The sequence below is a fragment of the Haliotis asinina genome, chromosome 2, assembly GCF_037392515.1.
Source record: "Haliotis asinina isolate JCU_RB_2024 chromosome 2, JCU_Hal_asi_v2, whole genome shotgun sequence".
Classification (NCBI taxonomy): Eukaryota; Metazoa; Mollusca; class Gastropoda; order Lepetellida; family Haliotidae; genus Haliotis; species Haliotis asinina.
Genome location: NC_090281.1, coordinates 21895723 through 21913115, shown reverse-complemented (window position 1 = coordinate 21913115; position 17393 = coordinate 21895723). Strand labels below are relative to the sequence as shown.

Here is a 17393-nt window from a genome sequence, read left to right as displayed (position 1 = left end):
TGTGATCACCCCGATAAGAATCATAATTAGAAGGAGAGAACCTACTGTCTACACATAGTTGCACTCAACAATCCTACTCACACTGACTAATAAAAGCTTGTGATGTTCTGCGTGATGACGCAGGGTTCTAGCGTCGGTTGATACGGGTACAGGTTTATGGAAATCAATTAAACAGCCGGATCGATGAAATGTCCTTATCTTGAATAACTTGAATAAAGGACTCATGTCTAAGACCGAGAAAAAGTCACGTTCTGTACATTGATCTTTGAGGACCACAACTGCCCTAGTCCTCATGCAATTCGATGGACTGGCGTTGATCTGACCACTCAAGGATACCCTGGCTTCGTTACAATACCACGTATTACTGACGTTCTATTTCGTGGTTAGTGTTAGTGTTTTTACTGAGGAAAAGAAATAAGGAATCACATGAAAAGGCAAATGTTCCTTTATTTTTTCCACAGGTTTCTTCACATGTCAAGCTTTTGTATTACATACCTTGGAGAAAATAAACGGTACCCTTGCGCTTTCGTGCGAGTCCTTATTTTTTCCCCTCAGTATACTTTTAAAAAAGAAATAGAAAAGTCTGATGCATATTATCTTACGTCACTGGTATGTCGGAGTACATATAAATGTTGTTTGTGTGCTGCAATGTGTTTATTTGCTTAAGATTAAATGAGACGTCGTGTTTAGGATTAAATGTAACTGTCCTAGATTGAGGGCGACTGGTCAGTGTAATGTGTTGCAGATCAGGTAGCAGTTGGAATGGTATTTAATACTGTAGATGTGTTAGTGGGATAGTATTTCTTAGTGTTAATGTCGGTGTGTTGGTGTGATAAGTAGGTGCCGCTGTGTGTGTTTGTTAGTGTACGTGTGTATGTTTGCGTGTTGTGTGAATTCGGTGCTACTGTAAATGTGTTTGTGTGTGTTAGTGTGTGTGTACGTTAGTTTAGTGTTTATGTATGATATCATATGTGTGTGTTAGTGTATGCATGTGTTTGTTTTGAGTACGTGTGTGTGTGAATATATATCAACGTATCAATATATATATATGTGTGTGTGTGTGTGTGCGTGCGTGCGTGCGTGCGTGCGTGTGTTAGTGTGTGTGGGTTGATCCAGTGCTACTGTATGTGCATGTTACTCTGGTAGTGTTACTATATATGTGTGTGTTCGTGTTAGTCTATTGTGTGTGAGTGTGTTAGTTTGGTGCCACTGTATGTTTGTGTTTGTGTGTTAATACATGGATACGTGTGTTAGTGTGAGTGTTAGTATATATGTGTGTTAGTATTCGTGTGTTAGCATATATGTGTGTTAGTATATCTGTATGTGTTAGTGTGTGTTAGTATATATGTGTGTGTGTGTCAGTGTGCGTGTCTTAGTATATATGTGTGAGTTAGTATTAGTGTTAGCATTCATGCGTGTTATTGTGTTAGCATGTATGTGTTAGTGTGAGTGTGTGTATATTTATGAGTTAGTGTGAGTGTTAGTAGACATATGTGTTTGTTACTGTGTGTGTTAGTATAGGTGCGTGTCTCAGCATATATGTGTGTGTTAGCATATAGTATATATGCGTGTTCGTGTGAGTGTTAGTATGAATGTGTGTTAGTGTGAGTGTCAGTAGAAAAATGTGTGTGTTTGTGTGTTAGTATAGATGCGTGTCTTAGTATATGCCTGTGTTAGTGTGTGTATTATTATGTATTTATACATGTGTGTCAGCATTTATGTGTGCTAGTGGGAGTGTTAGTATGTATGTGTGTGTTAATATATTTATGTGTGTTAGTGTGAGTGTTAGTAGATATATGTGTGTGTTAGTATAGATGTGTGTGTTAGTAAATATGTGTGTGTTGGTACACGTGGGGTGTTAGTTTATGTCTGAGTGTATAGGTACATATGTGTTTATGTGTATGTGTGTGTTAGTGTGTGTGTTAGTATATATATGCGTGTGTTGGCATATGTGTGTGTTAGCGTATGTGTGGCGTTAGTGTAGGTCTGAGTGTTTTAGTATATGTGTGCACGTGGTGTTAGTATATGTCTGAGTGTTTTACTATATGTATGTTTGTTGGTATATGTGTGGTGTTAGTATATGTCTAAGTGTGTTAGTATATGCATGTGTGTTGGTATATGTGTGGTGTTAGTATATGTCTGTGTATGTTAGCATATATGCCTGTGTTAGTGTTAGTGTGTGTTAGTGTTAGTGTTAGTGTTAGTGTGTGTTAGTGTTAGTATGTGTGTTTGTGTTAGTATGTGTGTTAGTGTGTGTGTTAGTGTGTGTCCACGAGTAGGGCTACAGCGGTTGTGTAACACGGAATTCCACACGGTATGGCTCCTTACAGATACATCCTACAGTGACATGGAGGCACTCACATTAGTTTCCGGTCCGAGAATGTACTGGCTGCTGTGAAGCCCACACAACCAGCATCATCTGCTCCTCGTCATAAGAGCTCCTGCTACCCACTCAGTGTTGTGTGTCAACAGAACATGCTATGTTGCTACAGTAGACCATATATCCATGCATGCTCTAGCATTGACCTATTGTTAAAATGCATTATACTCTACAAAGAACTAAATATTTGACTACTGACGTCAGGCATAAAATAATCAATGTTGCCCGACATACAATCTTTTATTAAAGTTCACGTTCGAATGTATTTATATTGCAGGCACGATCTACTGGTTCGTCAACGGATCTGACAGTCTGACTACTGGGCTGATCGTGGACAGACAATAACATGGTTATTGTTACTCACCCAAAAATAAAACATTACGGCGAGTGACAGGTCAAAATATTGGGCTATGACTGTCATGTAATGTTGCATATTTCGTAATAAAATAACACTCTGTGACAGAGATAGGAGAGAAACATTGTCTTCTGTCTGAGACTAATAAATGTCTACTTTTAACTCTACGCTACCATCAGGAGACAGACCTGAGGTGGTGTGTCTTACTGGCATGTCTACACTGCCCTCAGAAGGAGGGGTTGAGGTGGTGTGTCTTACTGACATATCTACACTGCCCTCAGAAGGAGGGGTTGAGGTGGTGTGTCTTACTGGCATGTCTGTACTGCCCTCAGAAGGAGGAGTTGAGGTGGTGTGTCTTACTAGCATGTCTACACTGCCCTCAGAAAGAGGAGTTGAGGTGGTGTGCCTTACTGGCATGTCTACACTGCCCTCAGAAGGAGGGGCTGAGGTTTTTTGTCTTACTGATATATTTACACCGCCCTCAGAAGGAGGGGTTGAGGTGGTGTGTCTTACTGGCATGTCCACACTGCCCTCAGAAGGAGGGGTTGAGGTGGTGTGTCTTACTGGCATGTCTACACTGCCCTCAGAAGGAGGGGTTGAGGTGGTGTGCCTTACTGGCATGTCTACACTGCCCTCAGAAGGAGGGGCTGAGGTTTTCTGTCTTACTGATATATTTACACCGCCCTCAGAAGGAGGGGTTGAGGTGGTGTGTCTTACTGGCATGTCCACACTATCCTCAGAAGGCAGGGGTTGAGGTGGCGTGTCTTACCGGCATGTCTTACTTCACATTTTGGAGGCAGTATTTACACTGTGCATGATATATCTAGGAGGCAACGTCAATCGTGCAAGATACATGTATCACCGAGGCAGTAACTACACTGCGAATGATATAGCTGAAATGCAGTATTGACGCTAAGAATTATATACCAGAGGAAACATTGAACATTGTGAATGATATATTACTAAGTTATCTTCAGAGCGAACTGAAGACAGAGGCAATATTTTCGCTGTGAAAAATATATCTTCGTGGAGGTGTCATCATTGTGATAGACAGACAGTGCCCACATTGTGAAAGATATATCTGAGAGACAATGGGAATGATATACTAGTATCTGAGAGACAATATCTACAATGTGAATGATATATCTGAGAGACGGTATCTATAATGGGAATGGTGTATCTGACAGACAGTGTCGACATTGGAATGGAGTGCTTTCATTGGGAAGGATATGTCCTAGAGAAAGTATATCTACATTGGGAATGATATATCTGAGAGACACAACCGACATTGGAAATGATGTATCAGAGAGACAGTACCTACATTAAAAATGATATATTTGACAGATAGCGCCTACAGTGCGAATGGTATCTCATAGAGGGAATATTATATTTAATAACAACAATAATTAATGATAATAATTAGTCCATTTATATTGCGGTAAATCCTGACTGACAGCATGCTCATCGCTCAGATGAGATAGAATTTAGGAATCTACATTGTCAACTACATACTAGAAAGACAGTATTTACATAGTGAATCATACTTCAATACATATTTACTTTATTGTAAGTAAGTTAATTTGGTATCATACCGTAAACAATCTGATGCATATGGTGCGGAGAGGATAAATTGAGAAACCTATTTCTGGCTGGATAAAGTTCATAAGCTCAATCTTGAAACGTCACTGTGTCCTTGACCTTCCCTGGTATTCTTACATCGCATGCCTGACATGTAAATGATAGGACTTGGGATCTAATGTCAGCATTGTGAGCAGTTGTCCACTAGCAGCGAGAGGGAATGACCATAATAGCACCAGTTATAGATAATTAGAGAAATAGATTAGTGCAATTAATTACCATCCACAGCCACGCGTGACGTGATGCCGCCATGATGAGGAAAGACGGTACAGCCCACATATTATAGATTAGAGAAGGAATGTCCTCACTTCTAAACTTATTGATGGATGGAAAACTTGGTTAAACGAAATGTTAGCGCTTCGGTTTCTGCTGACTTCAGGAAAGGTCACTAGATATGTTGGAGCGATTCACCGTCAATCTTAGTTTGAGATTTCTTTAGAGACTTTGAAACTGACATGGAAAGTTAACATGAGTGACAGTTGTAATCTAGTTGGCGGGAACCAAATTGGATTGTCACAAGGCTCAACTAGGAAACTTGATATTACGTGATATCAGTGATACGATTACAACACTGAATTCGACTGATCAACAAATAAACACATCTTTATCAAATAACATCATTAATGTACAACATCACATAAATAAAAGAAAAATAAATGCATTATCACTCATATACGACTGCTAAAAACACAGATAAAAACATATGATTTTAACGCGGTCAGTAGTCCTTGTCATCCGCTGTAGCTAAAATCTTGACACGAAAAGATGAATAACGAGTATATGAAACAGTGACATATGAATAACGAGTATATGAAACAGTGACATATGAATAACGAGTATATGAAACAGTAACATATGAATAACGAGTATATGAAACAGTGTCAAACAAGAAAAAATTACTTCCCGATATAAGTACTTTTAATTCACCTTGAGCTTTATGTAATGGAAATCCATTTGCTGTATTGTAAAACTAGTTGTTCGAAATGTGGCGTGCCTTTTATCGAATAGTGACGCGTTAGTACATTATGTGGATCCAACAGTGCTGGAAAGAGCCCGACAAAATATGCGGCAATGACTTTAGATAGGTTGCACATCCCGACATGTTGTCTCATGCAGAGGCGATGGGACTCCGTAGATTACACACTTGCACTTCAGTAACAGTGGAAACATTATGCATTGACTCTGTTGCACGGCTGGCATTTGCAGATCGTCAGGTGTATTTCTTCCCAAAGCAAACACTCAACACGTGTAGGCGCTTCGACACCTGCTCTATTGTGGAGGGGTGGGAGAGGTGTTTTTAAATCGCAACCAAATCATACATTGTATCTGCAGAAGAAGCACGCCTTGATGGTAGTGAAGATTTACGGAACCTGATCTTAGCTTACTGTTCGAATGAGGGGGTGGGGGAGGGACCGAGAGATGGGGGATGCTTGTGTTGTGAAAGTGTAATGCATTTCATCCCACACTTATAATGGCGAACCGGTTAATTTCCTCCTAGCCTGGTAATGTAAAACGTCGTTCAGTGTTAAGCTATTACTGAACTCGACATGACAGGCACACGTATAGATTATTCTCCTAGTTTGCCTATTTCACTCTTAATTGATACCTGTCAAACGGGGGTAGTTGACGCGGAGACACTGCACGAAATATGTGAAATACTAGGTGGGATTTAGTCCCGAATCAATAAGGAAACAGCTGGCCCCCCTGCAATGTCTAACATGTTGTTTCAACATATGGGGAGCGACGGGTAAGATCAGAACATTTCAATCGCCTGTTTGTAGGACATAAAATGCACATGTCTCCTTTATATAGAGAGAAAGAATTTCCGGTGAAAATGAACAAAGACAGTTATTGGTGATAATCGAAACAAATCTTCCTTGCAACTCACGCAAGATGTGTTCTACATGACATTTATAAGGTATGTTAATTATCAAGGCGCGGCGACTGCAATCGACACGTAATGGACTGCCTTGCACAAATTGTGAAGATCACCGAGCAATGAAATTGAGTGCACATTGAATGAAATAAACACGCAAAGTCTTTATTTACGTAAGAATAGTTTATGAAGCGAAGCAAGAGCCTGACGTCACTCCTCTCCCTGGAGAAGATATTGCTCTTGTCACATTCACCAGGTGTAGCAATTACTGAAATCTACATGCCTACCTGCCCGTCACATTTGTGAAAGACACCTTGTGTGAAGGAACTTAGGAATGAAATGCATGTAATTAATCTGCAGTGTCGCGCATCGCCAAGAAAGGTCTCCCACATCATACTTAACATAAATAAATTATCTTGAATTGTCTATCGATACCTATCTACCTGTCTCAATCTCACCTTCGTCATACTCCTCAAAACACGGGGGGTCCTCCTCCCCTTCGTCCGAGGCGTCGTACATTGGGCTGGTACTGTGTATCCCCTCAACAAAGTAAATATCCACTACAGTACATCATGTAACTGTCTCCTATGCGTTCTACAAACATGTCACAATACAATCCCTCGGCTGTCTGGCAAAGCGACTATGTCCAAGTCCCATAGGGTAGTCGTCACTTGACTGAAGAAAGAACTGCACACTCACCAATCACACCATCATTGCCTAATGGCAACCGTAGAGCAGCTGGTGAGTACAAACAGCAATATTTGGAAGTTTTCTAAAAAAAATTAGCCAAAGTCAATTTTATCTATGTTGTGGCTACTCCCTGGCACCGTCCTGATGTGACCCAATGTTCGAAGCGACGTGCCGATGAGAGACAAGCAATTTGATTGGTTGACAAGAACGGAGAAAGTAGTACCGCATCTTCGGCTCCAGGTACATTATCGATCGAGGATTTCTTCGTATGTCAACGGTTAATTTCTGAGGACGAGGACGGGGGACAATTCGTGAGCTCACGTGCTGTCACCGCAGGACGCGGTAACGATCGCCGCAACATTGCTGGAGTCTGCAAATACCGGTAGTCACATCTCTGAGAGCAACTGCCACACAAGGCCCTTTAAGAGATTATGGACGTGCACTCTACCGAATAAGCTCTATTACCGTTGCTAATGGTTTTATGTGGAAGCGCCAATCACGAAGCTGTGATGTTTATAGTCAGCTGATCAAGATGGCCTGCACATGTCGCCAGCGCGGGTATCAGTGTTCCGGTGGACGCAGGTTGTAGCGGCAAATATAGATACACAAGGTCCTCCAGCTGTTGTAATCAACACCTCCGATGCTGATTTTGAATATTAGAAGTATTCCATAAGCTGTGTTAATTAAGCTAGTCTGTTGGTCAATATATCGCTACACTGCACATAAACGATTGCGGTTTGTGACAAACACGCGAGAATTACTTCCCGATATAAGTATTTTTAATTCTGTAGATGTCACCTTGAGCTATATGTAATGGAAATAAATTTGCTGTATTGTAAAACTAGTTGTTCAAAATGTGGCATGCACATAGTGTCTTCACACAAAGTATAAACTGTTTAACATATAGTGAAGGCAGTGTAAAACTAGGTAGTTGTTCAACGTGTGACAAGCTCATGGTGTCTTCACACAGCGAATAAACTATTGTAGACATGGTGAAGGCAGTGTAAACCTAGGTAGTTGTTAAACGTGTGACAACCTCATGATGTCTTCACACAGCGAATAAACTATTGTAGACATGGTGAAAGCAGTGTAAAACTAGAGGCTCAAAATGTGACAAGCTCATGGTGTCTTCACACAGTGTATAAACTGTTTTACATATAGTGAAGGCAGTGTAAAACTAGCTGATCAACATGTGACAAGCTCATGGTGTCTTCACACAGTGTATAAACTGTTTTACATATGGTGAAGGCAGTGTAAAACTAGCTGTTCAACATGTGTCATGGACATAGTTTCTTCACGCAGCGTTTCAACTGTTTTACACGTTGCAAAGGCTAATATTGTAGTGATCACAAAATAACATTGTCATACCCAAGTAAGATCCGGGTAATAATTGATCTTCATCAGCCCATGTTTGGTTTTAGAGGCGACTAGCGGGGTAAATGTGATGGTGAGACTAGATGACGTAGTTCATAGGCATATCATCATATCACAAATGCAGGCCGCCTTGACATAGCTGGAATAATGCTGCGAGGGGCGTTAAACGATGAATGAACTAACCAAGGCAGTTAAAATCCCACGAGATAGGATATTATATCTGTAGATGCAGTCTTTTAAAATCCAGGAAACATATAGTTGATTGGGTTGGTCTCGTCCAGATTCGAACGCGATACAGCTAAAACAGAACGGACGGAGGAAACAGTTAACGCCCACGTAGCAGGCAGATATGGGCGGTGAGAACAAGGATTGCATTCCACATGACACTCTACCCGTCTTCATTGCGCTTACATTGTATGTCAGAAGCATAATCACTGACCCAAGTCATATTCTCTGAAAGGCCTCAATCAAGGACAATATACATCACTGAGAATTATTGATAAAACGTGTTTCTCATCAAATTTGATATTGATTGACCTATATAACTGTAACAACATGTCTGTACAACACTCGACACCACATGGGTTACCGTGGACAATGTCCATGAAAGCATGATCATCAGATATCACACTGTATCTGTACGAGTTATTTAGGATCATCAGATATCACACTGTACCTGTACGGACTACTTAGGAACATCATATATCACACTGTACCTGTACGGGCTACTTAGGAACATCAGATATCACACTGTATCTGTACGGGTTCCTTAGAGTCATCAGGTATCACAATGTATCTGTACGGGTTCCTTAGAGTCATCAGGTATCACACTGTATCTGTACGGGCTACTTAGAGTCATCAGGTATCACAATGTATCTGTACGGGTTCCTTAGAGTCATCAGATATCACACTGTATCTGTGAGGGTTACATAGGAACATCAGATATCACACTGTTCCTGTACGGGTTCCTTAGGAACATCAAATATCACACTGCACCTGTACGGGTTCCTTAGAGTCAACAGACATCACACTGTATCTGTACGAGTTATTTAGGATCACCAAATATCACACTGTACCTGTACGGGCTACTTAGGAACATCATATATCACACTGTACCTGTACGGGTTCCTTAGAGTCATCAGGTATCACACTGTATCTGTACGGGTTCCTTAGGAACATCAGATATCACACTGTGCCTATACGGGTTCCTTAGGAACATCAGATATCACACTGTGCCTATACGGGTTCCTTAGAGTCATCAGATATCACACTGTACCTGTACGGGTTCCTTAGAGTCATCATATATCACACTGTATCTGTACGAGTTATTTAGGATCACCAGATATCACACTGTACCTGTACGAATTATTTAGGATCATAAAATGTCACAGTGTACATGTAAGTATTATTAATGCTCATTAGGTACCACGCTGTTCCTGTACAAGCTAGGATCATCAAATACCACACTATACCTGTACGAGCTGGGACCATCAGATGTCACACTGGATGGAGATTTTGACAAAGGTGTATTGGGACTTGAGTTTTAGACGCAGGTAAAATGCTAAGGTCACGTTCGTCTTTTTTTACATTGAAAACATTGACAGTGTCTAATATTCTGACAAATCTGCAAAGATGCATTTACAAACGTCTAATTCATTCAAATGTGTCATGCATAAAGCTAGAAATATAAGATACCAACACATTGAAAGAATATTCATTTGTTGTTGAGTTCAGTGTATCCTGTATTCTGATTGGCTGAACTAGTCGAGTGTTGTTAAATTTCCAATTCAATGTTAACTGTTCAGCCACACCTACCAAAGTGAACAACTTCCCTACTACGGCCGCGGGTTGTCAGAAAACCCCATCAACAGTCGACGGAACCCCCTTCCCATGTCAATCATGCACAATACATTTTAGCAATGTTCATACAACATATTCCAGTTCGCTCAAGCCGCCTCATGATACCGTGTGCCCAGAAATAACTTAAACGGTATGCATGTATTGAAGGCATTCTCGCTTGCCTAGTAACACAAATAAAGTAGTATATTCCTACGTCATATAATTCTCTATTCCTGTCGTTTCAGTTGTGATAATTCGTCGTCGGGAAATCCATGCTTGAATCTGGCAGTTACTGACTGTCTCATTTCAAAAAGCCGCCTTCCTCCAGACACCCTCGCCTCTTATCATGATTGGCAGGTCCCACGAACTTTGGTTTTATTTGACTCTTCGCTGATTGGCTACTGACTTTGTGGGTGTGTCAAGACACAGCTCACGCCATAGCTTGTATTCCTTTGCCTCCAATGTTTATTATTATCGTAATCTGACGTCGACGTTGGTTTATATAAAAATATGAAACCATTGAATATATCATTTCTATTTCATTGTCCAGTCTAATTATCATGATTGACTGTGTAACCGAGGTACGAAGAATAGCTATCGGAGAAGGTTCTTAAAAGTGTTTTCGCGTTGTTTTTTCGATTCATCAGTCAGTGAACCGAAAATAAAACATAGTCAATCCCTCAATGAATAAAACCTGCATTTCAGGATGTAGATAAAAATGGTCGCTATGACCAATCAGGATCTGCATTAAACCGATGTATAAACAATCTTGTCTGGGTGGGACAAGCCAGTGATTGAAACAGAAGCATGGACAATGCTCACGTCATCAGGGCCCACTTTCACAAAGAGATCTTAGCGTTACGACTATCTTAAGCCTGTATTGTAGAATGGGAGTTACAATCATTGTAGAGCTAGGATCGCTTTGTGCAAGTGGGCCCTGGACAGCACGACACCCTAGCAGTAACCAGGGAAACAGGTGTCACAAAAAGAAGAAATGCAAGAAATGGCTCCTTTTGACGATAACCTGAACCACAGCGTATGTTTGTTTCTGAGCAATAACATGTCTGAACCATACACGTGTCTGAACCACAGCGTATGTTTGTTTCTGAGCAATAACATGTCTGAACCATACACGTGTCTGAACCACAGCATATGTTTGTTTCTGAGCAATACCATGTCTGAACCATACACGTGTCTGAACCACAAATGCTGTGTCTGAAAGTATGTTTGTTTCTGAGCAATAACATGTCTGATCCATACACGTGTCTGAACCACAAATGCTGTGTCTGAAAGTATGTTTGATAACCATGACATAGTTACCTGAACATTGCTTCTGCTCATTACCTTCATTTAACAGTCACAAACTATATCTAAACGAACGACGTACATAGCTGAAGCAGAACGTATGCATGCTTGACGTGAAGCATAGCGTGTGTATATCTGCATGGCGTATGTACCTGAAACGCAGTATGTACATATCAGCATGACGTGTGTACCTGAAACGCAGTATGTATATATCAGCATGACGTATATACCCGAAACGCAGTATGTATATATCAGCATGACGTATATACCCGAAACGCAGTATGTATGTATCAGCATGACGTATATACCTCAAACACAGTATGTATATATCAGCATGACGTATATACCTGAAACGCTGTATGTATCTATAAGCATGACGTGTGTACCTTAATGGATGTGTGTATATAACAGTATGACGCGCGTTCCTGAAACGCAGTATGTATATATCAGTATGACGTATGTACCTTAATCGTAGCGTGTAAATACCAGTACGACGTGCACATAGCAGCATGACGTTAGTGTATATATATATACACAAAACAAACACACACATACACTAACACACACACATATTATATATATATATATATCGTATTGTGTTTATCGTATATATATAAAATATGTGTGTGTGTTAGTGTATGTGTGTGTTTGTTTTGTGTACGTGCGTGTGTGTGTGTGTGTCTGTCTGTGTGTCTGTGTGTGTTCTCAAGATGATCCAATTAACAGTGTGAAACCGGTCAGACTTGAAGAAATAATTATATCTGCGCTAATGATCTTCAGACTTTTGTCTGCATACACATATATGTAGCAACATGACGTATGCATCTGAACAACAACGTAACAACTCAGCCACGGCGTTGACGTTCACCGCGGGACGACAGGCCCTGTTACTGACGCTCGAGTCGATATTTTCCCCGCAAGACTGCGTTGTTTAATATGGCGTCGTACTCGGGGGACACGATACTCCATAAACGCGTCTACATAGATATCATCCAGTTTGTACTAAATAGCATCTCTCACTGTCCCAGAGCAAACACTTAGCAAGTTGAGCAAAGCCTGGTATTAATGCAAGAGAAACCTGCCCTTGGCTCTCTGAGTATGACAAATATTGGTCTTTGTGGCCTAGCCGAAATCCCAGCATGTTTGCATGGGTGTTAGCTTGGCTGTGGGAATCGCGGTTAATATCAATTTCTATCAGATCAGCTGATCGACCTGTCAATCACGCTGTGCAATATGACTAAGAATACGAACAGAGAGAAACGGAGATTGGATCCTATTTGCTTTTTGAACATTTTTCTTCAACTTTTACCATGGAAATTGACTTAGTGAGAGAGCTCAAGATCAGATTTCATGTTAATTTCGGTTGTCAGTTTCAAATAGGTAGCGTGATTGTGTCAGCGCGAGATGTTGTATGAAATAGAGTGCAGATGAAAGGGAAGAAGCGGCTTAAGGGATTGATATAGGGTGTTGATATTGACTACTGGGACGAGAATAAGGCCGCCCTCGAGGGGGATATGGAGATGGTTTGGTGGGGGTGGGGGTGGGGGTGGGGATATTAAAGGGATAAATAAATGGATGAACCAAGAAACTTGAAGTGATTGTAGGATTTATCTGAATCGAATATCGATATAAGATAATGGAAAACGTTAATATGACAATCGGAACATTTAAGAACTCGAATAGATAATATGCCTCTGAGATGACAGCCTGGGACAAGATATGATTAAAAGGCATGCAGGTGAGAACACTGTTGCTATGTTAGTTTGATTGAGTTAATTGAGCAGTGTAAATGCGGGGTGTGTGGGTGGGGTGGGGGGCATGCTCTCCGTGTGTTGGAGATGTGTTAGTACAGAGACGTCACTGCAAAGAAATAGTTACATTTGTGGAAGATGGATGAAGATCGTCAGACTGCAGAGGTGTCGGTGTAGAAAGAGCGTCAGATTAAAGAGGTGTTGGTGTAGAAAGAGCGTCAGATTACAGAGGTGTCGTATAGAAAGAGCTCAGATTACAGAGGTGTCGGTGTAGAAAGAACGCCACATTTCAGGCGTAGAATTGAAGGTGTAGAAAGAGTTCAGATTACAGAGGTGTCGGTGTATAAAGAGCTCAGATTACAGAAGTGTCCGTGTAACTTGAGCGTCAGATGGCAAAGGCCTCAGGATGGAAAGAGCGTCAGATTACAGAGATGTTGTTGTAGAAAGAGCGTCAGATTACAGAGATGTTGTTATAGAAAGAGCGTCAGATTACAGAGGTGTTGGTGTGGAAAGAAAGTCAGATTACGGGGAGTAGAAAGAGACAACACAATGGTCGGTGTAGGTCGGTGCACAAAGAGTGTCAGATGTATAGACGGGTCGGTGAAAAGCCAGGAAGAAGAGCAAACAATTAACCGTTATCATACAGGTCACAACACAATCGTCAGTAACGTAATTACACACAATGACAGTCTAAGCTTCGATACTTGAATATATTAGTAAATATTATTTTTGGCGTTATTGAATATTTATATAAAAATGTTGTTGTTGTTGTTGTTGATGATGATGATGATGATGATGATGATGATTCACGTAGTCTGTAGATCACTATGCCATGAGGCCGTAGTATCCACTGGACATCAAACAAGAGACTCCGTGTAATTTTTCACATGAAATAACATATCTGACTGTTCGTGAAGGAAGAGAACACTGCCGTTCGGGGACAATCATCTGTCAGTTCTCGTTGACACGTTTACAAGAAGTTGCAGTTTTGTCGGGAGTTACACCAAGCCACTTGGTGTGAGAACCAGTGAGAACATCTGCATCGACTGACTTCCAATCTAAATAAAAACAGTTCGAGGCTGCTGCTGGTTGAAAGGTCCGGTGAAAAAAGTCAACATAACCTTAAGAGTATTTCTGGCTCCTGGCTGACATTCCTCGAACACACACCGGCACCTTACCAGCAAACCTTGGTCCTAATTAAGCGCTTTTGTAAAATAAGTTTTCAAATTGCTCATCAAAGACCTGATCTCAACAAAAGACAGAATGTTTTACGTGACTAGTTCAATCAAGAGGGGTAACCTGCGTCTTATTATCATTTAGGCGTGAAGACAAGACGTCGAAAGATGATTACGGAAACCAGCTATGTTTGACTTGTACCATTTTCTTGCTCACAACAGCAGAGCTTGCTGACTGGGTCGTGGTTCATGGTAAACACTTCTAGGTCTGCAGTGATGCTGTGCTTTTTGGATATTAACGACAGATTAGTACCCATGTGGGGAATCAAACCCAGATCTTCGGCATGACGAGCGAACGCCTTAACCACCAGGCAACCCCACCGCCCCTCTTTATGAAAAAAATGGTACAAGTCCCTTTCACTGAACTTCAGCTATTTTTCCTCAGGGTCAGGAGTTCCAATCTTTGAATCCATAGCGTTTTCCTTGCGCGTGGTACATCTCATTGCTTGAGCAGAATGGGAATATGGCTGTCATTATCACATCACAGCTTCATGCGTATATGGTCGAGCAAATATCCGCTGTGCAGTTAGCTTATGTTTATCTTTTCATGAAGCTGTTTGATTGCTAATAAATAACTGGCTAACACAAGCAAAATGCTGAAATGTTTCCTATGACCTTGACAAGAAGTGCAAAGTACCCACTAGCACATGGGGTCAGTAGACAACCAGAAGACAGGCTGGCACCAAAGTTAAATGAAATCCATGTCGGATTTCCTGGGACACCTCTACAACAATCAGCAAATCGACAAATGCTTCCTCTGACTTTGCAATGAAAATCAGTGTTCCTGTTATCGACTGCGACATGCAGACAGCCATAAGAAGTATCTCAAACAAAAGTGAACAGAATCAAAGGTGAGGTTCTGAAATAACTCGCCAACAACAGGACGCAAGGACGGAGGGAGCCGAATTCTGTCTCAGTGAGCGGAGGGTAGGGAGTTAAAATGGGAGTGGAAATTTAAAGCATTGGTTGACGATGAGAATGATTTAAGGAAGTGAGACACGCAACGTGTGATGGAACGTCAGATATTTTGTTAATGTGTAATTTGATTAATCTTCAGATATTTGCAGGCTGGTCTGCTTACCTCAGGCACACCTGTTACATGAATTACGGTCATTGATAAACAAAAGGTTTTATTGTTGGCACACGTGCATCAGACAACTAAAATGAATAATCATGTAAAACGTAATGCTGGTAACTGGACAGAGACTGGCAACGCAGTGTAATGTGCATGTAATGTGCATGGTATCGCCATCGGCATTAACTGTATTCTGTATTCGCAGAATACAAGATGTACAATGTAAATAAGGATGGACGCATATAACGACCGGACATGTGGATAGTCGTACGTGGTATAATATGTTACAGTCAGACTGTGTAATCAGTCATTTCATGAAATGACTTAAACTTTCAGCCAGTTCATGAAATGACTGAAATTCGGCTTTGGGAGTTACACTATCTGATTGAAATGGTTCGTTGGTGATACTGCTTGTCGTAACTAGTTTTGAGTTTTTTGTTATTGCCACGAAAACATCGTAATTAGCTTAATCTTACAATGAGTTCACATGGGGTATACTCTGAAGCAACATACCTATCACATATCCTTATCTGCTGTCCTTGAGTTGGCTTCAAGTGGTAGAAATAGGTAGTTATGAAAACATCTCCTGAAACACCTCCTGAATCACACAAAATGTATCGAACACTGCCACCAACACACATCTGCAGCCAACTTTCAGTATGGATCTCAGTATTGAGCAACGGTTTCTAACTGAACTGCAAGAGAGATACGCCAAGTGCCTCAAGTACATGATTCCCAGAGGAGAGTACTTCACTTTGGTAGAAGAGGTCAGGCATGCTGGTAAATCAACAAGTGAAAAGAGTCTTCATGAGTACTACCTTCTGTCCAAGTACGAGGTCCTGCTGTGTGGTGACGTTGATAAGAAAGCGCCAGACCCTAGCTGATACACCTGTGTACGTCGTTAGCAATGAAAATACCCTCGATGTCATAATTACATGATTCACTGACAAAACATACTATAATAATGCCGAAATATACTTTACATTGTCATTGTTTATTATTGAAATTTGTTTTCAGGTGTTGCCATTCGTTATGGTAATTCCGAAACCTTGCTTTGCTATGGTGTCTGATTTTATGAACCTCACGGTAGTCAATTTCAATTTGAAATACGGATAGAAGAGGTTGAACTTTGCTCGATATATGTATTTCTTCTGTCATATAACGTATTGCTGAGACGTCTTCAGCGTGTTGGTCCTGATTACTGGCTTCAAAATAAACAGATACACCCCAGGAGTTGTAACACTGTATGTGTCTCCATTCCCCGTACGCCAGAAGACAGAACGGTTCATTCAACTAAAGGACCTTTCGATTGACGGAATATTTGCTCATAGGGACTATAAAGGGTTTAGGGGATCGATACTTTCAGATTGTGTGGTTAAACGAATACATTTGCTGCAAAATGAGCGGAAAACGCAAGTTGAAATTAGACACAAAAAGAAAAATCCTCGGGAGTATTTTCCGTTTGAATATTGTTGTTAAAGGGAGTTGCAGCTCAAACTCTATGGATTTATACAAGGTCGGCTTTTTGTTGTACGTTGTGAACGCGCTGTGGCGGCAGAGGTTAGATCGGTAATCTTCGGAATTATTATATCTGTCCTGAGAAGCCTTCCAATAATTAAATTAAAGCTACTTTGAGGATCAGCTGAATGAGTTTCTGATTAGTATTCTGAAATACGGAAGCAATTATTTTCAAGAGGTCAGGTGTTCGATGTTGCAGCCGGACTATTTCGGGTAAGTTGTCACAAAACATTCTGACAATAAATATATTTGATGATTAATTACGTGTGTGTACATCATGTGTGCTTCTAACTTGTTGCGTTACTCAGCGCAGTTTGGTATTTATCATCATAACGAAAAGGACAAATATGTCCACTT

The 17393-nt window shown here is 40.8% G+C and overlaps 1 protein-coding gene across 19 annotated transcripts in view; it reads right to left on the bottom strand.

Annotated features, from left to right (window-relative positions):
* LOC137273392 (voltage-dependent calcium channel type A subunit alpha-1-like) overlaps positions 1 to 17393 on the bottom strand; it is a 347991-nt gene that overhangs the window by 249042 nt on the left and 81556 nt on the right. For 14 of the 19 annotated variants that reach the window (XM_067806028.1, XM_067806022.1, XM_067806025.1 and 11 more), the window contains exon 1: positions 6708 to 7092. The exons of 2 other annotated variants lie outside the window; for them this stretch is intronic. In XM_067806028.1, the coding sequence (XP_067662129.1) occupies positions 6708 to 6768 (61 nt within the window). In that variant the 5' untranslated portion in view covers positions 6769 to 7092. Of the gene's footprint in view, positions 1 to 6707; positions 7093 to 17393 lie in introns of those variants that run through there. 3 more of the 19 variants (XM_067806024.1, XM_067806042.1, XM_067806037.1) reach the window with 2 other exon arrangements.